The sequence below is a fragment of the Mustela erminea genome, chromosome 15, assembly GCF_009829155.1.
Source record: "Mustela erminea isolate mMusErm1 chromosome 15, mMusErm1.Pri, whole genome shotgun sequence".
Lineage (NCBI taxonomy): Eukaryota > Metazoa > Chordata > Mammalia > Carnivora > Mustelidae > Mustela > Mustela erminea.
In genome coordinates, this window is record NC_045628.1 from 11,601,407 (window position 1) to 11,626,429 (window position 25,023).

The following is a 25,023-nucleotide window of genomic DNA, read 5'->3' on the forward strand; positions in this document are numbered from 1 at the left end:
CAAAAGGCCTGGCAGTTGCGTGGGAAGGATGGGCGGCTGGAGGCTGCTGGAACAGAGGCCGCGAGTCGGGAAAAACCGGACACGCACCGTGCTCTCCTGGGAGGGCCAGAGGGTGGGTGCGGATTGGCTCAGATGTTCCTGCTTGAACGTGCCTCAGTGCACCCAGCCTGTCTCCTATGAGCCACTGGCCTGTGAACGCAGCTGGGGATGCTCAGCCCACGACCGCCAGCCCGACACCCTGATGTGGGGAGACTCAGATCAATATCGGGGCCTGTGCGTGGGACCAGCTGGGCTCCCGGAAAGTCGTCTCAGCTCTCATTCTGAGCAGCCTGAGGGCCCCAGCAAGCCTAAGGATGGGGACTCACGGGGCCAGGAACAAAGGGACTTTTCTCACTTCCAAAAAAAAAGCACCCGAATCTTCTGAAGAAAGAGCAGCATTGGCCCCCCCCCAAAAAAAGAAAGAAACAAAAAACACCCAAAAAACTAGTGGTAAATTATGCAGCTTAGAACAAAATTTTATTTAGGTAAGTCTAATAAAAAATACCACAAAGTAAAACACATTAAAAACTTTATTATAAGTATTACACTTGTCCAAATTTGCATCAATTTGATACATTTCTGCTTCTTTCACAGAACACGAGAGTCATAATTGCCTTTGATCTCAACGGTCCCCCTGCTGTAGTCTCCTGCGTGCTCGCCGTGGCCCACCCCTGCCTCACTCCTTCCTGCGGCTCCTTCCCGCGCCTCCCACTGCCAGCGGAGCGCGGGGCCCTGCCCTGCTCCAGGGAACCCCCCTGCGCTCTCCGTCCTGTTACCACCCCCAGCCTGAGAGGCTAACTGTACATATTCTGAGGGTGAGGAACCCCAGTTAAGTTTCACAGAGTATTCTAGAACCTTACATTGGGACCTGATCATCATTACTTTCTGTAAGAGCAGTGAGGAGGAGGAGTTAGAAAGATTCCCTGGACTGAAATGGGCTGGAACGGTGTGGGACAGGGTTTGCTTCTCTTGCTTCTCCCTCCTCACTCAGGCCTGACCCAGACCGAGTGCAGCAGATCCGTACTGCTCACCCCCCAGGGAAAGGGGGACACCAAATGGCCACTGGGGTTGGAAAGCAAATTTGAGGAAAAAGAAACAGTGATGAGAAAAGTCTGTAGGGAGTATTTTGCCATCTTCTTCCTGAATAACATTCTCCTTCCCCTTTATGATCAGCTCTAATGTAGGCCGACACAGTACAGTGAAAATAATAATATGGCAATAGCAAGGACTTCCCACTGGGGTGCTATTCAGTTGCTTACAGAAATCTGCAGTTCTAATGCAGCTTAAACACATCAGGAATGGGTGACGGTTGGCCAAACTCAGGAAAATGCCCCATAAAAAAATAAAGATAGAAAATACATGCTGACTTAATGGCAAACTTATTTTTGAGACTTTTTAAAAACGGTAATGGCCTTGGAATTACGGGAGGAGCGACAGGGACCACCGCAGGCCCACGGGAGCACGGGAGGTCAGCCAGGGAGGGCGCGGGGGGCCCGGGCTGCCTTGGTGGCGGGGCTGAGCCCGCTGGGGGTGGGCAGCCGCTCGGCCAGTGTCTGTGCAGCTGTCCAGGACCCTCAGTGCTGCAGCAGGAAGTTGGTGGCCACATTCAGGTCATTGTTCGAAGCTCTCAGGGCTTCTAGAGCATCGCCCCGGGAAAATCCCATCTCCATGAGCCGGGCAACCTGGAAACAGAAACACAACCGGAAACCCAATGAGGCCGGTGACTCGACTACTAACCCACCAGCCCCTGAAATGTTCCTTACGAGGGTTTTGTTTTCAAAACAAAACAAGAACCCTAATTTTCATTGTAGTGTGAAATCTGATTTTTAAAAAAAAATGTTAAACAGGCATGACATTTCAAAGTGCTTACCATATAGCTAACAGGTACAATTATCTCATTTAATCCTTATCTTAGAGATGAGGAAGGAGCACCCCAGGGTCCGGTGACCTGCCAGGATGAGCAGTGGGTAGATGAGTCTCCGGGATGCCGCCGGGAAAGCCGGTCTGTTCCTGCAGCCCAATGCTCACACGGCTTTGCACTCTCCTTCGGTATCAAATCTGATTCCTGTGAACTCCTCAAGTCATGTTTCCTTGCATACGAGCACAGTCGCTTAACAGAAGATTATCCCTGATGCTGGGAGACACCGGTGACAAAAGTGCGTGCAGGTTCCTGGAACCACCGGGCCAGAGAGGGTCCCCTGGGTGCCCACACCTCGTTTGTTAACCTTCCACGTGAGTTGCGGCATTTGCTAAGTTTCTGGCTGGGGGGCAGGGCGGGGGGCTCCCTGGGCAGCAGCAGAGAACCACGCACAAAGGGGGTGAGGCCTGGGGCAGAAGCCGGGGGAAGGAGGTGGCTAGGGTCATCGAGCGCAGGGAGGATGAAGCTTGCGTTTTCTGGACCACAAATCCCGCATCTGTGACTAGAGGTTTCCTGTGCTCGCGCATACGGTTTTCAGTGAAGCGGGCAGTGCCACTCGAGTTTGCTGGTAACCTACTTTCCCATTTAAAAATGTGCCATAAAGATATTTATGACCCCAGACGAGCCAAAGGAAGCTCTTCTTTGTACTTTTGTTGAGATATACATTTGCAATAATATGTAATGAAAAGTGACACAAACTGTTGAGATTTTCACCACATGTGGGTGAAAGAGGCCTCTGTGGACTGAGAACTTGGTCACCGTTTCTAACCTCTCCTGTGGAAAACAACGCGCTTGGTACAAAGCGGAAAGAAAGTACCTGATACTCGGGGAGTCGGGTGTGCGTGAGCAGGGCAGGGGAGAGCAGGGCGTTGAGGGGCCAAAGTGAGGGGGAGGGGGGGAGAGGGCAGGGGAGGAGGCTGGGGTCACTTCTCCGCACTGCCTGAATGGCCCGAGCCCTCGTCCCTCGCGGAGCCTTGGGAAAGAGGTTCATCCTGGGGAGACGGAGCGCACAGGCAGGGGCACTTCTCAAAGATGCTGTCTTTCAAACCCAGGCTGTGATCTCTCATTGGTGCGTCATGAACGCTTAGTGGGTTAAAGTTAGCATTAAAAAATGCACGTAGTGAGGGTCTTTCTTCCATAGAACTCATTTCAGTTCTCCATAGGCACACACATGTGTGCCGTGTGCCGTGTTTCCTACTGTGGGCTGTGGTCAGAGACATTTGACAGCTGTTCTCTACGGGAACAGCCGGGGCCTGGGAAAAGGACCGTCCTCGAGCGCAGCCCTCACACGCGGGAGACCCAAGGTCCCACAGGCGATGACCAGCTCCACGTCCCAGGCTGATGGACAGTGCGGACAGACTGGGAGGAATCTTCTGCTTTCATTTCCTGCCCAAGGAAAGAACCACCTTCCCCAGAATGTCACACACACTACCCACTAACCGGCTGGGATGGAAAGTTCTTCCAAGAAGACTCTGCCTCTCACTAGTTGCCCTCCGTGGGACATCAAAGGTCCTAATCTTGCCCTTTGAAATAACAGATGACAACCCTATTATTCCCTTTTCTGCGTGAAGCACTTCGAGTGTCTGAAGGCTGCCCCCCCAGTCTCCCCTATTTCTCTAGGCCAGGACCCCAACTCCTGGTCTGGCCCAGGCCCTGTGGAGCCCGGCCCTGCCTTCACTGCTGGTGCTTCCTCCTCTGGCCTGGCTCGCTCCTCTTCACCCGCAGGCTCCGGAGGCGCCCGGCCCTTTCCCATTCTCCCAGACTGGAAGGAACCCCAGAGAATTCTGTGGCTCCACTGACCTCTGTCCTGTGTTCACCACGGTTGTGACTTTTTCCTGTAACTGCAGGGAGGGCCGCTCGCTGCCACTGTGCTGTAAGCCTTCTAGAACAAGGGAATAAAGGCCGCGGCTGCTTTACTCATTCCTGCATCTCTGGACCTGACATGTCCAAGTGCAGTGCTCCCGTCGAGGCCCGCCGCCGGCCTGGCATTGTGGCCCTCAGTGCAGCGGGGAGCGCGTTTGCAGCGGGCCCGTGTGCGCGTGCGCGTGTGCCTGTGCTCCCGTGTGCGTGTGCCCGTGCTCCCGTGTGCGTGTGCCCGTGCTACCGCGCGTGCAGCCACATCATACGGGTGTAGCCAGTTACGCTGACGCCTGCTAAAAACACTCAGGTATTTTCACCTGAAAGGCTCTCAAGCCAGGCTTCACTCCTACCCCGGAAGCTGTACTTGCTCTCCTGGAGTCAGGACCGCAGGCATCTCCGTTAAATGGCCTCTGGTCATTTTCTAGATAACCAAAATGGATTTCAGTTTAAATTGTTGTTTCCTAGGTTACTCAGCTCCTTCAACACTGTGTCATCCCCGAGTCGGATTAGCGAACTTCTACAAGGTCCCTCAAGTTATTATTGATGAAAATGCTAAGCAGGCAAAGTCGGAGACGGGCCCAGAACGCATTTGAGACCTCCCTTTGTCCTCGAGTCGTTAGCTGACAATTTTTTTAGAGATTTTTAACCATTTAAAAACCCACTTCATATTGTCTCTGTCCATTCCACATGTCACCACTGTATCCCTCAGTGGCAAGATGTAGTCAGATGTCTTGATGACATCCTGTGTTAGCAGGAGCAGAGGCCGGGCCTACAGACCACAACACTCTTAACACTCAAGGCATCTGCCTGATCATCTGTTTCAGGCTCTGCAGGCATGAAGCATCAGTTTTGCCATTTGATCGCCAGAATCCACACTTGCCTCTTTCCCTGGGGACTTCAGACTGAGCGTGGCTCGCCTTGCTTGCTCCAGCCCCGGCCAGCACGCTCAGGGACACGCGCTCTAGGACTTGGGCTGGACGCACGTCCAATCCAGGCAATCCTTCCCACGTTGTTCCCTGGACTGAAATAAGCTTTAACCATGTTTATTCCCGTGACTTCCAGTTAAGAACCACCCTCTTTAGTGGCGTTAACGCTGCCCGGAGAGCAGGTGGGCAGGTCCTCTGCTTTCTCTCTGTTACCCACGAGCTCACGGCCGCCCAGCCCCGTGGCCGTTCTCGCCCATGTCCGCACGCCGCTCCCGACGTACCAGCACTCCAGCACCTTCCGCACGCCACGCAGCGCTGAAGAGGCGGCTTCGTCGCACCTGCCAGCGGGAATTGTCTGACGGATCCCGAGTCACCATCTGGAGCTGACAGCGTGTGAGCCAGACGTACGCTGGGAGCAGGGGGAGCTGCTGGCCGCAACTTCCCGCTGGTCCTGGAGTCTTCCGTGCATCGACTCGGAATGTGGTTTGGAGTCTGGAGGGCGCTGATGACAGGTGGCCACCTGGGCCACCAAGACGGAGCAGCAGCGACCACCCTGCAGGCTGGTCCAGCGCTGGCCACCCCAGAGGGCACCGCTCAGGTCTGCGCTGGCCCAGCTGTGTCCTCGGGTATGCGAGCAACGTCGGTGTGAAGGAAAAGCTTTCTCTGCCTGTGAGGCTTCCTGGGGAGCCCGTCTGTGTTCTCAGAAATGAACGACCCCACCAACACACCGGCGCTGGTTTTGACAACTGGCCGTTCACTGAAGAGCCTGCTGGCTCTGACGGCGGGCAACAGGGCCCCTTTCACCAAGGCTGGCTGAGAGCTTCCTGCGTCTTCTCGGGGTGAGAAGACAAGTGTGACTGGAGGATTTCCCCCGCTGAATGACCTTGAACTCTAACCAGGTGAAGAAACTTACGAAGTAGAAATAATGTTAACAGTTCTTCTTTTTGAAAACGGAACCATTCATTACACTAAAAAAGTGTATCTGTAAGCTTCTCCTAGTGTCCCGAACAGTAAACACCCCAAATCAAACTGCATGCCTGGGCTTAGGAACGTGGTTAATAACCAGGCAAAAAGGACGCGAAGCAGCGAGACAGGGAACGAAGACGGCAGGCTCGCGCTGTTGCCCGACCTGGGGACGGGACACTCGTGGGAAGGGCCGAGCCTGCTACCTGGTGCCCGACAGGTGCCCAGGAAGCGCTGCCTGCTGTGACGAGTCTCTTCCCACCCAAGAGGGGCTGGGCCGGGGCGCGGCTGCTCCCCGCTGACCTTCTGGGCCTCAGTGCAGAGGTTCCCACCACCTGACAAAACCACCCTCGGGTTTTGTTTTCAGCGCTCACTGCAACTGCTTTCACTGTACTCGTTTTATATCCTCTGCTGGCCAAAGAACTGATGTGTCTGTCACAACAATCAAACACATGCTTGTTTGCTGGGAGCCCCGGCTGGCAGCGAGCAGCTGGGGGAGAGTGTCGGGGCCGCAGTCAGCCCCTCTGGTCACTGCCATCAAGGGAGAAGGCTGTGCTATTGCCCCGAGGCCAGGGACCCGGTTAAACGCTGGCTTGGGGCGAAGTTCACCCTCACATACATCTCCTGTCATAGACAAATACAGCCACGTTTTAAACACAGGCCAAGAATGATTTCTGTTACATATTTCTAGTGGTTAAACATCCCACAGAAGAACTGGCCTATGAAACTAATGTGGTGAGCCCAAGCTAAGTAAAAAAAGATAGAAAAAAATCTTTTTAAAAAGGTAAGCATAAAATTCTAACAAAAGCCCTTATTATTTGTGATGCTAAGAAAAACTTACATTTGTATAAATTCTAGGAAATGCTAAATTCTGATGATTATAAAATCACAGTATTTACACACACTCAGTCTACCTCCTTCCCTATCCCCAGCATATGTATTAGCCACAAAACACATTAAATCTCACTGAAAACCCACTTTGTTTCCTCTACGGGCTGCTTCCTGTCTTTTTAGTTCAGCTATTAGAACATCCAAGGGAAGAGAAAATGTCAGTGTAACATTTGTAGGTCTTGATTAGATAAAAATCCGAAAATACACCCTGATCAGTTTAAATCAAGTTGCACCCGCACGGAAGTGTCATTAATTCAGCAATGATCCCCAGACTCTCTCAGCGGCTGCGAGGCTCTATGCAAGGTGCCTGCAGTGGGCTGGGCTGGGTGACTCGGGTGTTGCCCATCTTTCCTGGCAGACGGCAAGCTCTGGGGGGGGCCGGGACCAGGCCTGCTGTGTGTCCCCTCCCCCACAACACAGAACCACAGAGCCTGGCACAAGGAAGTGCCCAGTAGTGGTAACAGAAGGGGTCAGTTTAGTGAAATGAGTTCTTTAATGAACCAACAACGAACAGGGCCCGAAACGCTAAAGTAGATAAAGCACTGGGGCCACGGCGGGGAGAGCATGGGGCCACACAGGCCAGCACACACCCTGCGTCTCGGTCAGCCTGGGCCCGGCTGGGTTCGCGGCAGTCAGTCTGCTCGGGAAACTTAGAAAATGCCCCACAGAATTTTCTGGAAAGCATTTCTTTCAACATTCCTTCTCCATTTTGGAGCACAGTAAGTACCGTCCTTCTGCTTGTGCATGGCCGGGAAGCTTCTGCTTAAAACTTCTCACCACAGAACATCAGAACACAGTTCTCCTGGGTTTCTAGCCCAAACAACTAAATAATCCTTTTCTCTAATTTCTTTTAAAAAAAGAAACAGGTGTAGCTGGGTTAACATCTCGAGAATGTGTTATGCTTTCCTGTCTTCCACAGCGCTCATTTGTAAAACCTAACAGTACCGGCACGGAACGCCACCAGTGTGGTTTTCTGTAGCTGAAGGCCTGGCTTTCTAGAGGCAAGGTTCAGAGGTGGTTTTACACAGGGGGCAGCAAGGAGAAGCTGGCACTGGAATTCTAGCCTCACTGCATGGAAGGTGCCCCCAGTGCCCTTGGACTCTGTCAGTGGCTTCCGGTCAAGTTCTGAGGCCCTCAGTGAGCCAGCGGGTTGCAGGTTGTGGGAACGTGCCCACGGGTAGGCAGAGCAGGAGAGCACTCACCAGGCAAAGAGGCCAAATGTGTTTTTCCTGCAATATGTTTTCTAAAAAGAGACCCTGCTAAACCAGAAAAGAAACCTACAGAGTTGGAGATAAACCCATATTGGTTTTCCTTTCCTTTAAAAAAAAAAAAAAAAAAAGGTCCTAGGGGCGCCTGGGTGGCTCAGTGGGTTAAAGCCTCTGCCTTCGGCTCAGGTCATGATCCCAGGGTCCTGGGATCGAGTCCTACATCAGGTTCTCTGCTCAGTGGGGAGCCTGCTTCCCCCTCTCTCTCTTCCTGCCTCTCTGCCTACTTGTGATCTCTGTCTGTCAAATAAATAAGTGAAATCTTAAAAAAAAAAAACAAAAAAAGATGACTCTTACTCAAGGTTTAATAAATGAAACCCTACCTTGGCCTTCTACCTGCAATTCAGACTAGTGAAATAGGACATTCATTCCAATGAAATGCATGGCAATTCTTCCCAGTGAACTGCTCCTCTGCTGTTTTGTTCAAGTAGGACTGTGGTTTTCTTTAACTTCCCTTTAACTAAGGGTGTCAAAAACAAATGGTTTTGGGGGTTTTTAGTTCCCAAATCCTGACACTTGCAGGAAGTGATGCCCACCCGGAGGAGTCCGACCCAATCCCACGCTGGCTGGCTCGTCCGTGTGGGCCACTGCCCAGGGCCCCATGCACACCCCGACGGAGCAAGTCCTGGGAGACTCGGCTCGCCTTCGCCTCCCCGGTGCTGTGAGGATCATGTGACCTCTGGGGCATGGTTAGATCCCTTGGGAATCAGTGCACCCCTTTCCCACGGTCACCTGACCACGCCCCTCCTCCTCAGAAGGGCCGAATCCCTCTGATCACAGCCGCTGGCTGACTGAACGGTCACTGGTTATCGTAGGCTCCCGCAGGCTACAGACCCGCTCAGAGGCCCCTTATTTTTGCATTTCTGCTTAGCTCCGACTTTGGTACCGAGGAGGCCCTCGTGACAGACTGGATGAGCTCCACTGTTTGTACCTTTTAGGATACCCAGCAGAATGAGGCCCCCCCCAAAAGCTGGTTAACTATTCGAGTGCCAAGCAATATTTCATCCCAACACCTTTAGCTTTGGTATTCCCTTAGAAAACCTAGGCATTCAGATGGAAAAGTCTGACATCCTACCACTCTCTAATGCACCTGTGAGGGGAAAACAAATGTTTTTTGACCACACCTTCCCATTCGGCCCCGCTCTAACCACTGCTGCGAACCCTCTGTGTGTCGGGCGCTGTGCCGCGGGGGAAATGGGGAGAAATGGTGCTCGCCCTCACGGGGCTCACCTCCCCCAGGGAACACAGACAAGACTTGAGTCACGCTGGGCCAATTCCCAACTCACTGTAATTGTAAGTGCACGGAGCAGACATGCAAAGGGTACCCCAAATAAATGTCAGCGAGGGGGTGGTCTGCGTAAGTCTGAGTACGTGGAGTTGAGGTGGGTTTTTCCGGGGACTCCGGCGAAGACTCCGGAGATGGGGAGAGAGGAGAGAACCTCACTAAGACTAAGATGCTCTCAGACTCAATGTGCTTTGCTGTTTCCAGCTGAGACTGAAGGGTTTCGGTGCCGAAAGCCATTCTCTCTCTGCTTGGGTCAATGAACATTTCAGAGGACGGGAACGGGATTCCCAAGACAGGCCTCGGGTGTTACAAACATACTAGCGGTTACAGACCTCATCGAGGCAGGAGTCTCACGAGCACCTGAAAGCACAGTTCCTGGGCAGCAGGGGAAGAAGTCACACACGTCACTACAGTTCTAACAGGCTCCTCCCTCCACTGCAGTCTACCCTCCAGGGAAACCCAGTGACGTTAACGCCCTGTGTAAGATCCTCCCACGGTTCCTGATGTCCGAAAGGCAGAAGTGGGAGTTCCCACGGCACGGCGGACGCTGGGGAGCCTGCCCGGCCGCTCAGGTTATCCTCCGCTCCAACCTCACACCCCTGTGCTTCCCCAAATGTAAGGCACTTTCCACCCCAGGCTGACACATGCCGCTGGCAGTCCTTGCTTTAGTTTCCGTGGCCCCAGGACACTTGGGCAGAGCCGACTAGCCCTGTCTCCAGGCCGGGCTCCCCACCCTGGGCTCTGCAGCACAGGAGGGCAGCTCTGACAGGGGCAGACAGGTGGGGATTCTTGGCTGATGAGGAGGAAAAGAGGCGTGACTGGAAAGGGGGACATGGAGATCCGCAGCAGTTTCTCTGCCCTCTGTTGAGTCCTAGCTCTGGTTTAGTCCCGTTTAACTTCCTGGTCCAATTTTACCCATGTATCCCGCTAAGAAAACACTGACGGACCGTTTTCTAAGATGGGGAGGGTTTGAGAAAGACAAACTTAGTGAGTTTTTTCCTCCTTTGATTTAAAAAAAATAAGATGCTAATAGGACAAAAATTTCCTTGTTATGTGAGGTGTAAAATGAGAATCTCTGGCTAAAAAGAAAAAAAGAGGGGCGCCTGGGTGGCTTGGTAGATTGAGCCACTGTCTTTGGCTCGGGTCATGATCTCGGGGTCCTGGGATCGAGCCCCGCATGGGGCTCTCTGCTTGGTGGGGAGCCTGCTTCCCCCGACTCTCTGCCTACTTGTGATCTCTCTCTCTGTCAGATAAATAAGTAAAATCTTAAGAAAAAAAAAAAAGAAAAAAAAAGAAAGAAAGAGAAATGGAATAATGTCTACACTCATTTTTAAGATAGTAGACATTTGAGCGCATTGTACTATTAAAAAGAGTTGTGAAAGGGTGGCGCTTGGTTTTGACACATTCCTAAGAGGGGCTGGGATGGCATCTTCAAAGGACGATGAACTGGCAAATGTGTGGGTCCACTTGTTGAAAAACAGTAAAAGTAGGTTGGGAAGAACTAAGAAGCCAGAAACTTAACAACAGCAAAAGCAGAAAAAGTGGCAAAATTTTTCTATGGCTGTATGTCTGACTATTACTAGATTTGATAAGAGATGCACATTCTTTCTTACCATAGTCCTTGCTTTCCTATCTTAAAGGACTCATTAAAGTTCCGGAATATATATATTTTTTACATCAGAAAAACCTCAATCATTTTTATTGTTCTTGGTTTAAAAAATTATTGTTTTTTATTTTTTTAAAGATTTTACTTATTTATTTGACAGAGAAATCACAAGTAGGCAGAGAGGCAGGCAGAGAGAGAGAGAAAGAGAGAGAGAGGAGGCAGCAGGCTCCCTGCTGAGCAGAGAACCCAATGTAGGACTCGATCCCAGGACCCCGAGATCATGACCTGAGCCGAAGGCAGAGGCCTAACCCACTGAACCACCCAGGCGTCCCCAAAATTATTCTTAATGCAATAAACAGCATGACTCTGATATTTAAATAAAGAAGATACAGCACATTTAACTGAAGGAGTATAAAGAAGTCTTGTTCATTCAAGCTATTTGATTACATTACTAACAAATATTATTTTAGATAGTGTCTAGCCTCAACAAACTAACCAAGAGATTATATATATTAAATACACATTTCTAAATGTTACTGTAAACATCCTGAAGGCAAGAACATTTTTTTTTTTTTTCTCTTTTACAGTTTGGCTAACACCTATCACAAGAACTGCCAGGAGTCTACCTAACAAACAACTCCCGGAGAAGAAACTGTTCTAACGAAATGACAGACTGTAACGGCCATGTTCAGGATAACCGAGAAACACAAGAAACAAGGTTTAGAAAATTACTGAATAAGGAAGCATATGTAACAACAGCCTCTGATGTATTTACATCTCCTCACACCAGAGCAAGGAAGTAAATGCTGCTGAAACGGATCCTGACAACGTGTTAACCTGCTGTCCTTCTGGAAGGATCAAGGAGAATGATTCATCAGAACACCCTGAAGACTTCGGTCACACACATTCTCCTGATTGCCGCGTTTTGACATTTTTGTTTCAAAGTACAACACGAAGAACGGTCTCACCTTTAAATACCTCATACCCTCAACGGCTGCTCTGTGAGGAATGTGACTTGTGGTTCTGGCAAGTAAACAGTAAGAGAACAGAATTCTACTTTTTACCTGAACTGAAGAGTAGCAGCTTATTTTTTAATCTGTTACCATCAATATCTTATAAAAGGCTGAATTATTGGGTTGTTTTCCTATCCATGGGAATACCATTTTTCTAGAAATTCTCTAATGGAGGCGGAAGAGAATGGACTCCTTCCTCCACCTCTCAGGCCCGAGGAGCTACTAAAATGATCAGCCTGAGTGAGAAGCTGTGAGGTTTTGGAAAAGCTGGATCGATTCATCAGGCACAGTCAGCTCGTTTCTTTCCAAGGCGTTTATGGGGGCCTAATCCAGGGTGGCAGTGGAAGCCCCGCCCTGAGCAGGTGCCCTGGGTCCAAGGGACCTTGGCATAGTCTGGGGACAGAGGAGGTGACAGCCTGGACGTTGTGACCAGCTACAAAATGCTGCCCTTTATTTGTCTGATAAGAAAGCAACCTGCGGGGGTGCCTGGGTGGCTCAGTGGGTTAAAGCCTCTGCCTTCGGCTCAGGTCATGATTCCAGGGTCCTGGGATTGAGCCCCACATCGGGCTCTCTGCTCAGCAGGGAGCCTGCTTCCTCCTCCTCTCTCTCTCTCTCTCTCTGCCTGCCTCTCTGCTACTTGTGATCTCTGTCAAATAAATAAATAAAATCTTTAAAAAAAAAAAAAAAGCAACATGTGCAGAAGGAAATTTAGAAGTGTTGTTCCTGCAATACCCTGAACTACTTTCACAGATGTTTTTAACTTTCTAGTTTGAAATAATTCAAACTTACAGAGAAATTTCAAGAACAATAGAAAGAGCCCAATTACTCTTCATGCAGATCACCATTACTCTGCCGCAGCCGCGTTCCATCTCTACACGCGCTCTCCTACTCCTCCCGCAACAGGTGGGAGGAAGCCGCACACACCATGCCCCTTTACCTCTTGGTACCCGTAGGTGTACTTTCCAGTAAGAATATTCTCTTTCCCAACCTCAGTCCGCAGAGATGTCATGTCCCGACACTTAACGTTGATACACGTGTATGAGCTAATCCATGGTGCGGCTGCACGGACGGTCTCTCACATGTCCATTCACCAAGAACATTTCCCGGTACAGAGCTCAGCTCGGAATCATGCCTGACGTGTCGTTAATGGGCCCCTTAGGCTCTAATCTGGAACAGCTATGACCTTAGTACTGTTGAAGAACACGGGTCAGGTATTTTACATAATAGCCTTCAAATCAGGTTTATCTGCTCTTTCTTTATGATCGAAGTTTTGGGATTTTCTCTTGTAACACATAACTGATGTGTCCCTTCAGGGCATGCCCACAATGTGTCTTGGGTCCATTACTGGTCTCTTGATTCTGATAACTTCGCTAAGCTGGTGTCTGATTTCTCCACTGTACAGTTAACTGTTCTCCTCTGGTAAGTAATAAGCAACTTGTGGGGAGATACTCTGAGATTATATAAACAGCCTGCTCTTCTTCGTGTACTGATGATTCGTACTGATTTTTTGCTTTGATAGTTGCAAAACTATGATTTTCTACTACTGTCCATCATCCCTTATTACATTCCTTTTCCTGTGTGTGTGTGTATGTGTGTGTGTATGCATATATTTCCTCATATCAGGATGAACTCATAGATTTCCCCCATCCAGTAGATTATATTAAGTACCATCTTTATTTATTTTTAAAGGATTTATTTATTTTTTAGAGAGAGAGAAAGACAGCGTGTGGGGGGGAAGTGGACAGGCAGAGGGAGAGGGAGAGACAGTCTCTCTTCTTTTTTTAAGATTGTATTTATTTATTTGACAGAGAGAGACAGCAAGAGAGGGAACAGAAGCAGGGGGAGTGGGAGAGAGAGAAAAAGGCTTCCTGCTGAGCAGGGAGCCCAATGCAGGGTATAATCCCAGGACCCTCGGATCATGACCTGAGACAGAGGCAGACACTTAATGACTGAGCCACCCAGGCACCATAGGGAGAGACAGTCTTAAACAGACTCTGTGCTTAGCGGAAAGCCTGATGTGGGGCTCGATCTCACAACCCTAGGATCATGACCTGAGCCAAAACCAAAAGTTGCTTAACCGACTGTACCAGCTAGGCTCCCCTGTCCTTATGTATTTTGATACCCAAATCTTATGTGCCCAATTTGGCCAGTGGGACCCCCTCAAGCTGGCCCTGGTGTCCTGGGGGCCTGTTCCCTTGGTTCTGGAGCACGTCCTTAATTCCTTGCACGGTGGTCCAGGTCCTCTATTTCCTTCACAACCCTGGGCCTGCAACCCACCATTTCATTTCTCTAGAGGCTCACTTCTGTCCGTGGGCCAACATATTTAGAAACTAGATCTGGGCACTAGGTGTGGTCAGTGCTAATGGGATGGCATTGCTTCTGATCGCTTTAGGTTGACAGACTAAGACACATGTATGCCCACACACACATACACACACACAGACTTAGTAAATCACGAGTTTATGCTGGTACCTCTAATTCCAACCCAACCTCATGGTTCTTCCTTGCTCTCTGCTGTTCTGAATTTGTATTTTCCTTCTACAGTAAGATCAACCTATTTCCTCACTTGCTCAAATCTACAATAAATACAACATAATTTCAGAATTGCTGTACTCACACTACTGTGAACATAACCCTAGAAAGAGCTTTAGATGTCTCTGCAATTCTTTTTTTACTTTAGACTGAGGGTATCATATGTTCAAAAGTCACTAAAATTAATTTTTCCCTCTCTCCTATGATTATGTTATTTATTTAAAATACAGTTGGGTTATTTATTTGTTTCTTTTTAGTTTATGGTTGTCCCTATTGTTGATTTGCTTTTTGAATATGTATAACATTAACCTGATTCCTAAGTCAAAATCATATAAAATCCATACCCAGAGAAGCACCACTCCTTCCCTGTCCTGTCTTGTTCTCTCCTAGCCCTTAGAGAGAACAAACGTTGGTAGTTTCCGGTATGTATAAAGTATTATAGATTTCAAAATAAGTGATCACAATTTTTTTTTTTTTTCAAATCACACCTTCCTCAAACTTGTAATTCCCACAGTAGCCAATAAAGGCCCAAGTGTCTATCATTGTTAGCAGCTTAACTGTCATCTTTATATGCTCATATTTATATGTATTTATATGCTTGATTTCTTTCAAGTCTCGTTCAGCAAAATGGCTTCAAGTGGGAAACAGAGGTTTCGGGGAAGGACCAGTGTTACTGATTACCTGTTCCTCAGAAACCTCGAGAGGAGGAGATGCTTGCTGCTCAGACCGCCGACCATCCTGATAGTTTATATTCCGTCGCTGACGTAAAGGAGGGAAGAGACGATTCCAGTTGATTATTCCTCCCTAAAAACAGACCAGTACATGGTGATGAGACACAGAAGGAGAAACGGCTGAATGCCTGGCAGGGCTTTCTCTTGCAATGAAGTCATACCCATAGATTGGGACAATATCATACTGCTCTGCTGACCACAAGCGATCCAAAGGCTGAAGCGTCACGCGGCCCTCCGGCCGACAGGGGGACACTGGCAGCCTGCGGGAGGAGCCCGCAGAGAGAGAAGGTAATGGCACTGCCAGAGGTATCTGTGCAACTTGGCTCTGGAAGACAACGGAGGACACACACAGATGTTCTAACCTCAGCCCCACGGACCCCGTCCCACCTCCTCTGGCCCCTAGGAGCTCGGGGCTCTGCCCGATGGGACAGGGAAGACGACACAGAGAGAAGGCGGAGTCCCTGCCGGCCACCAGGAACCAGGCGCGTCCACAGCGGCTCTTGAAACGCTCCTCCTCTTCTCCTCCTCCTCCCACCCCTCCCTCTCCCTTTCTTCCTTCTTCTTACAGTTAAGTAAGTTCTGAGCATGCTTACAAAGCCACACACAGGGACAAAAGGTTTGGGAGCAGGGAGGGATCAGAACCAGCCTCCTGAGTAGCCCTAGGGGTGACTCAGATGGATGCCAAAGTCATTTCTTGTTTATTCTATGTCATCAATGAAGAAAAAAGCCACTATGTGAAGAAAAGTGCACACTGCACAAAGCTTTTAGAAAATTCATGTTTCTAGCTATCTGCCAGTATTTTAGTTTATCATTTTAAATCTCTATTTCTAGATTTAGGAAAATTACAGACCAAGACAACATGAAATTTTTCCTATTAGGAATATCTAAAAATAGTAAACAAAATAAGAAAAATATTTCACTTGCATAGCTGAGCACAAAAGGAAGAAAGGGAGAACCCAAGGCGCCAGAAACAAGCTCTGGAAAACCAGAACAGTGAGCAAGGGTTGGGGTAAAGGGTGAGCACACCCTGCTAACATACGGCCATCTGTTCGGGTTCATGAAAGAGGTCTGACTCTCAGCTCACTACCTACATAAAGGCATAAGCCTCAAATGGCAACACCCTCAGTGAGAGCGAAGATGAGAAAAAAATCCAAAAGGCGCGCTGAGGGAGCATGGCCTGCCCGAGAATTCAGAAATGAGAAATCTGAGGTTGGAGTTACATAAATACGTGTTGCCAGTTTACGAAGTTACCAGTTATGAATTACCAGTTATGAAATTACCAGTTCATTACCAGTTATGAATTGATGAAGTTACATAAATATGTGTTTTCAGAGCCCATCAAAAGTTACGTAAGAACTGGTTCTGGGCTAGGGCTGCGCACCCCCGAGGAGCCAAGCAGGAGCAGATGTAAGACTACACTTGAGGCCCACTCTCTCACCGTGGGTTTACACGGGATTTACAGATAAAACTCCGACTGGGAGTCACTTAGAATCCAAAATTCAAAACCTACGAGGAAAAAACCCATCACAACTGAGATTCCGTATGTGCAATAAATAGGAGGATTAGATCCCCAAGAACCCACTTACTTATTTGAGAGAGAGCACTCGCGCAAGTGCAAGCATGAATGGGGGAGAACAGAGGGAGAAGCGGGCTCTCTGCCGCTCGCAGAGCCCGACATGGGGCTCTGTCCCAGGGCCCTGCGACTGGGACCTCAGCCGAGGCAGATGTTTAATTGACTGAGTCACCCAGGCATCCCCCGAACCTAAATTTATAACAATCTGAAAACAACTATAATTTCAGAAGTTTTAAAATGACTAAGATAGGGGCGCCTGGGTGGCTCAGTGGGTTAAGCTGCTGCCTTCGGCTCAGGTCCTGGGATCGAGTCCTGCATTGGGCTCTCTGCTCAGCAGGGAGCCTGCTTCCTCCTCTCTCTCTGCCTGCCTCTCTGCCTACTTGTGATCTCTCTCTGTCAAATAAATAAATAAAATCTTTAAAAAAAAATTAATAAAATGACTAAGATATAGAAGAAAGACATTAAAAAAAAGTAAGATATTACTAAAAAAAGATTTGAAAAAAATTAGGGAAATTAAAAAGAGAGACATTATACAAAGTTGTTTTACACACTGGTACAAAGAAATTCAAATACGCTAGTGATAATAATACACATACATGGACAACTTCTCTATTTTGAAATGTCTCCTACCCACCCCCAACAAGACTAAAACATCAGTAAAAACACAGACAACTTGATGGAAAAAGATGAAAAAAGAAGTATCAGAGAAGTACTAACAGAAGAAAGCTGACGTCATGTCACTATATCCCTGTCAAATAAATTAGGCCTCAAGGGCAAAACAGGCATTCCTGGAGATAAAGTCACCGTGATGTGTCAGTATTATTATTACTTTTTAAAAATATTTAATGTATAGGGGTGCGTGGGTGGTTCAGTGGGTTAAAGCCTCTGCCTTCAGCTCGGGTCATGATCTCCTCAGGGTCCTGGGATCGAGCCCCGCGTCGGGCTCTCTGCTCGGCGGGAAGCCTGCTTCCTCCTCTCTCTCTGCCTGCCTCTCTGCCTGCTTGTGATCTCTGTCTGTCAAATGAATAAATAAAATCTTTAAAAAATATATTTTATTTATTGATTTGAGAGAGAGAGAGAGGCAAAGAGAGCAAGTGAGCGGGGTGGGGAGGAGCAGAGGGAGAGGGACAACAGACTCCATGCTGACCATGCAGAGCCCAGCTTGGGGCTCAATCCCACCGCCCCGAGACCACAACTGAGCCAAAACCAAGAGCCAGATGCCTAACCAACTGAGCCGCTTGAGCACCCCATGTAAGTATTATGTTTATAAACACAGTGGTGCCAAACTACACAACACAAAAATTAAAAGAACTAATAGAGGAGAGAAACCACCCAGACATGTATTTAATTTTTAGCATCTACTGATAGATCCAGGAGACAAAAATTAATAATACAGAACATAAAAAGTTATATAAGTGGGTGTATACGGGTGGTACTCAGTATTTAGAGAACACTTTATTATATATAAAATATTTATAAAAGTGACTGCATACTTATTATATATAAAATATTTATTAAAAGTGACTGCATACTAAGTGCTATATGAAATGTCCACAAACAGCAAAATATAAATACTTCACAGACTGTATTTTCTGACCGCAATGGAATTAAATTTGAAATAATTAAAAGTAATGTAAAACAAACAAAAAATTCACATACTGGAAATCAAAAATGGAAAATACCATAATGAATGTTAGAATATAGCTAAAAGTGGATAAAAATGAGGGGCTCCTGGGTGGCGCAGTTGGTTAAGCATCCGACCATCCTCCTCAGGTCATAGTTTTGGGGCTGTGAGAGGGAGCCCACATCAGGCTCCCCACTTAGCACGGACTCTGCCTGAGATTCTCTGTCTCCCTTTCTCCCTCTGCCCCACTCTCCACTCGTGTTTTCATGTACGCGCACGTGCTCTCTCTCCCTCTCTAATAAATAAATAAAATCTTTTTAAAAAAGTGAATAAAATTGAGACTACTACTTATCAAAGGTGGTGAGATATAACTAAACAGTTGATATAATTTTAAAATATTGAGCTTAAAAAAAGACTGAAAAAGAGTTAAATATATTCAATTAAGTTAAAGAAAGTAATAATAATCTAAAGAAATTAGAAAGAATGAGAGCAGATGCTAACCTAGAAAGCCGGGAGCAGATGTTAGTAAAGTGGAAAATAAAGACACAACAGAAGGAATCAATAAAATCCAATGTTGTTTTTCTTTAAAAAGATTTTTAGTTTAGAGAAAGAGAGAGAGAGCACGAGTGATGGGGCGGAGCAGAGGGAGAGGGAGAGACTGTGCTGAGCACAGAGGCCAACGTGGGGCTCGATCCCACGACCCCAAGATTGTGACCTTAGTGGACATCAAGAGTCAGACCCTCAACCAACTGAGCCATCCAGGTGCCCCCAAAGTTGGTTGTTTGAAAAGTCAAGTAAAATGGAAAGCCTGGCAACTGTGATGAGAAGACGAAGAAAGGAACATAAATAGTATTAGGAATAATACAAGACGTATCATGGCGGACAGTAAAAAAACACAATACTTTATTCATACTAATAGCTTTGATGAAACAGATTATTTTCTGGGAAAATATATTTACTACAACTGATTCAAGAAGAAACAAAAATTGGTAATCATTTTTGAAAACTGTTCAGGAGCGTCTACTAAAGCTGCACATGTGTGTCTACCTCTGCCACTCTGCTCCCAGACAACAGAATGCAAATGCACGTCCACCGAAAGGCATGACTAGAATGTTCTCAGTGGCACCATTTGTAATAGGCAAAAACCGTACTCCCCAAAGGTGCATGAAGTGAGATGGATAAATTATGGTGGAATCACATAATAAAATATTAAAAAATAAAATTAAAATTTTAATTTAAAATTTAAAAAATAAAATTAAAATTTTAATTTTAATTTAAAAATTAAAAATAAAATAAAAAAATAAAAAAAGCAGTTAAAATGAACAAACTACAATTGTATGTAGCAAAATAAATGAACCTCTCAAATATAATGTTAAATAAAACACAAGAAAGTACATTCATATAATTACTTTTATAAATGTTTACTTCTATGTATACTTCCAAAAAAAGCTACTTCCAAAAAAAAGCTTCTAAAAAAAGAAATAGAAAACTGGACTAATTTTACCCATTAATGTAACTGAAATAATAGTGAAGAAAATCTACCCACCAAAAGTCTATAGGAGAAGTCTACATAACTTTTAAGGACATACTATCTTACAGACATTGTTCTCAAGAAGAGAAAAAAGAGGAATAGCTCCCACCTCACTTTCTGAGGCTATATAACACTGCTTCCCAAACCACACAAGGCCATTACCAGAAAGAAAAATTATGAGACAATTTGTTTTTCCTTTACGGACAGATAAAATAATCCTAAATAAAATATTAAACTCAACCCAACAATGTTTAAAAAATAATCATCTAATCTGAAATAATGTACTACATTAGGACTTATCTCCGAAATCTCAGAAAATATAGTACTGTAATTCAAACACATTAATGGACTGAATGCCTGTTCCACCTCTAACATTCAATACACGTCACAGGAGAAGGAGGCTCACACTAACCAACTATGAAAGAAAATGCAGAAGGATGAGAAGAAAAACAAAACTGCCATTATTTACACGTAACTCTCTTCTTAGAAAAAGAGAATAAGAGAGTAAAAGACACAGAAGTATCAGTTAACAATCTTCCACTTGTGATCACTTAGAAAATTCAAGTGTAAAAAATAACTATTTAAAATAGAAATAAAAACTACTAAGTACTTGGGAATTAAATCTAACAAAAGATCTGCGATTACTCTATGGAGAAAAGAGTAAATGATGTGGGGAGCAAAGGTAAAAGATATTTTAATTAAACTTCCTCACTACTTATGGACCACGGACAGGTGCCTGCGACAGGCCAAACGACCTTCCTGCAGGAACTCAAATGCCTCAATGTCAGTACTTTGCTAAGCAAAAGCCAACCTTAGCTTGACCTTAGCATCCTGTTAGTCTTCTTAGGCAAATAAAAGTCCCTTTGGAAATTTCCTTTATCTCTACCTGACCCCCAAGATAGGCATTAGCAACCATCCTCCAAACAGAAGGCACACTGATATCCACTGGAACGGGTCTCACCGCAAGGCTTTGCAAGACAATAGAAAATGACCCTCAGGGTTCTGGCAACCTTGTTTCCACATTCCTCAGACACTTCCCCATCCCTAAGCCCCTCCCAACTTGTAAGCATATAACCAAGTCCCTCCTCACAACCCTAGTGCTGTTCTTTCTTCCCAGGGATCCTATCCCCCAGGACCCAACATTTCACATCAATAAACTTGAATGAAGGGGGCTCCTGGGTGGCTCAGTTGGTTGGGGGCCTGCCTTTGGCTCAGGTCATGATCCTGGAGTCCCGGGACGGAGTCCTGTATTGGGCTCCTTGCTCGGCGGGGAGTCTGCTGCTCCCACTGTCTCTCTCTCCTCTCATGCTGTCTCTCTCTCATTCTCTCTCTCTCAAATAAATAAAGTCTTTAAAAAAAAAAAACCAAAAACACTCGACTGAAGAATACTGGAAGACCTAAGTGAAAAGACTCCGCACGGTCCTGTCTGCAAAGACTCAACACCGTGGTCTGCTCATATGCTGTCGACTTCAGTCTGCAGCAAAGACCACTGGTTGGGTCTGAATATCCATATTCCCTTTTCTCTAAAAGTAGGGTTTTGTGTGTGTGTGTGACAGGTGGTTCCTACAGTTTGTAGCCCAGCCGTGTGGACTCGGTTCTGCCAACAGTACTATGTAAAGAGAGGGGCAAACGGGACTTCTGGAAGAAGATGTCAGTGGCGCCCTTCCTCTCGGGTCCTACTTCATGGGGTCCTACTTCTTCCTGGAGCTCAAGCAGCCTTCAGGCGCTGGGCAGCGGAAGCCCTGTACCCAGGACAGAACAGCAGCCAGAGAGGAGTGTGGCCCCGCCACGTCACGCCCCTGCCTCACCAGGCCAGGCCTGTCCACGTCAGCACTTCTTCCACATGAGAAAAAAACTTCTGCCTTTACAAACTTTGTTATTTTGTGTTTTCCATCATATGGAGCTAAATCTAATCCTAACTGCTATAGACTCAAAATTCAAAAGTGTGTGGTTGTCTTTTTGGTGGAACTAGACAACATGAAGTTGAATTAAGGGCCCAACTAGACATGGATATTTTGAAGAAGAACAATAAGGGAGGATTTCCTACTCCCAGCACCAGTCCTAATGGACTATTAGATGGTAGTAATTAGAGTGGCATTAGTATGTGACACACTATGCAAAGAAACAGGAGAGAGTGTCTGGGAATCAGAAGTGGACATTAGCGCTTGGTCTATGATAAAGCAGACATTACAGGTCAGCAGGAAGAGGACATACCATTTAATGAACAGCAGTGGGATAACTGGCTTATGGAAAAAGAAATTAAAACCTTTACTTCATACTATATGCAAAAAATATGTATTTATTTTAAAAATAAACTTAAAGATTTAGATGACACAAAGAAATGGAAAGATATTCCATGCCCATGGACTGGAAGAACAGATATTGTTAACATGTCTATAATACCCAAAGCAGTCTACAGATTTAATGCAATCTCCATCAAGCGACCAACAGCATTTTTCACAGCCAACCCTAAAATTTGTATGGAACCACAAAAGGCCCTGAATAGCCAAAACAATCTTGAAACAAACAAACAAACAAACAGTGTGGTATCATAATTCCAGACTTTAAGGTATACTACAATGTTGTAGTAAGCAAAGCAGTATGGTACTGGCACAAAGACAGAAACATAGATCAATGGAACAGAATAGAAAGCCCAGAAATGAATCAAAAATTACATGGTCAATTAATCTTCACAAAGGAAGAAAGAACATACAATGGAAAAAAGACAATCTCTTCAACAATGCCGACAACTACATGCAAAAGAATGAAACTGGGCCACTTGCATATGCCAAACACAGAAATAAACTCAAAATGGATTAAAGACCCAAATGTGTGACCTGAAACAATAAAAATCCCAGAAGAGAGCATAGGTAGTAAGTTCCCTGACATTGGCTGTAGCAAGTTTTTTTCTAGATATGTCTCCTGAGGCAACGGAAATAAAATAAAAAAATTAACTACTGGGACTACTAAAAAAAAAAATCTTCTGCGTGTAAGGAAAATAATCAAAACTAAAAGATAACCTTCTGAACGGGAGAAAATATTTGCAAATGACATTTCTGATAAAGGGTTAGTATACAAAATATATAAAGAACTTACACAACTCAACACCAAAAAACAATCCAATTAAAAAAAAGGGTCAAAGACATGAACAGACATTTCTCCAAAGAAGACATACACATGACCAACAGACACATGAAGAGATGTTCAACATCACTGATCATCAGGGAGATGCAAATCAAAACGATAATGAGGTATCACCTCATACCTGTCAGAATGGCTAGAATCAAAAACACAAGAAACAAGTGTTGGCAAGAATGTGTAGAGAAAGGAAGCTTTGTGTACCGCTGGTAGGAAAGCAAATTGGTGCAGCCGTTGTGGAAAATAGTACGGAGGTTCCTCAAAAAGTTAAGAATAGAATTACCCTATGATCCAGTAATCATACAACTGGGTATTTACCCCAAAATACAAAAACCACTAATTCAAAGGGATAGATGAACCCCTATGTTTATAGCAGCATTATTTATAACAGCCAAATTTGCAGTCAGCCCGTGTCCACTCACAGATGAATGGACAGAGATGTGGGGTGGGTGTTTGAATAAAGGGACTATCTGTATCTCTCTCTCTATAAATGGAGCATCAGTCAGCCGTAAAACAGAATGAAATCTTGCCATTTGCAACAAGGATGGAGCTAGAGTATGTTCTTTTTAAAAAGATTTTATTAATTTTATTTATTTGACAGAGAGAGTGAGAGCGAGTGTGTGAGCACAAGCAGGGGAAGTGGCAGGCGGAGGAAGAGGGAGACGCAGGCTCCCCACAGAGAAGGGGCCCAACAAGGGGCTCTGGGATCATGACCTGAGCCGAAGGCAGACGCTTAACATGGCCTTGAACTGCGCAGATCCACTTATACACAACATTCAGATGAACACAGTACAGTTTAGGGTACTGGTGGGCTTCCAGTCAGCAACAGCCTATTAGTAATTAAGCTTTGGGGGAGTCAAAAGCGATACATGGGTTTTTCACTCTGCTGGCGGTCAGCGCCCCTAATCCCCACGTGTTCCCGGTCAAGTGCATAGGAACAGGTAATTCACACAAGAGGGAAGCCTGAGTCAATACAGGTAAGGAAAGATGTTCTACTCACTGGGATTAGGAAATGCAAATTAAAACAGCAGCGGGTTATTTCTCACCCACAAGACTGGCAGAAATAAAATGCCTAACAACACCAAGTAAGGGGAAGCCGTGAAGGAAACGGAGACTCGGATTGTCAGTGAGAGTGTAGCTTGGCACAGTGTGGACAGCAACGAGTCCGGACTGAGTAAAACTGAGGCTGGTCTATGACCCAGCAATTTCACTTCCAGGCAGCTACCGGTGCCTAAGGCGGCAGTTAGGAGGGTGTTCTATGAAGCACTGATTAGGATATCAAGCAAGAAAATGTAAAAAAAAGTAACTGCCCAGAAGTAGGGACATAAATTAATAAATGGTTCTGTCCTATAAAGGACTATTATATGAGCATGTGGAATAAAGGAACTAGATCTACTGAATAAATCTTCAAAATACAAAGCTGAACGAACACAGAAAGTCACAGGAGAATATGAATGTATAACGTCATTTACATAAATTTTAAAAATACTCAGAACAACAGGATACTATTGAAACGATTTTATGGCTGTATACTGGTGGTGGTTTTGCCCCCTGGGGGGTATTCAAAAATGTCTAGAGGCACTTTGGGCAGGGTGTGGGGGGCGGGATGGTGGAGCTGCTGTGTGGAGTGGGCAGGGAAGCCGCTAGGCACCCAGCAAGGTGCAGGACAGAACCGGTCCGGCCCAAAATAACCACAGCATCTAGGCTGAGAAATTCTAACACAAAAACAGGTGCTAAACATACAAACAGGCATAGGGTTAGGCCCCCACCCACCAGCTGCAGGCCAGTGGGAAAGGCAATGAACCTTTGGTAGAAACTGTAACATTTTATTTCTTTAAAGGGAGTGAGAGGGGGAAGAGCAGGCAAAGCAAAACCAAACCCCTATCCCTCTGCTCCTGTGATGGCAAAAAAGTGCTTAAAAAGCAGAAAGTTACAGGAGCTCTAGACTCTAGGATGTTTTGACACTAACTTGCTCTGATGCAGGTTAACTACGAGCCTCTACAAACAGGAAACGCTTCCTTTACTTTGTCTTCTTCAAAAGCAATAACCACATATTTAAAAGAGGAAAAAGGAAACAGCTTGCATTTTGATCAACCGTTTTTATAAAATATCTGTCATTAGTGGTAAA

At 46.2% G+C, this 25,023-nt stretch overlaps 1 protein-coding gene across 1 annotated transcript in view; it reads right to left on the reverse strand.

Annotated features, from left to right (window-relative positions):
- Nucleotides 1-551: 551 nt before the first annotated feature.
- UBAC2 (UBA domain containing 2) overlaps nucleotides 552-25,023 on the reverse strand; it is a 173,073-nt gene continuing 148,601 nt past the window's right edge. Inside the window, exons 8-9 of the mRNA XM_032315189.1 lie at nucleotides 14,980-15,102; nucleotides 552-1,721 (exon numbers count right to left, since the gene is read on the reverse strand). Of these exons, the coding sequence (XP_032171080.1) occupies nucleotides 1,614-1,721; nucleotides 14,980-15,102 (231 nt within the window). The 3' untranslated portion in view covers nucleotides 552-1,613. The remainder of the gene's footprint in view (nucleotides 1,722-14,979; nucleotides 15,103-25,023) is intronic.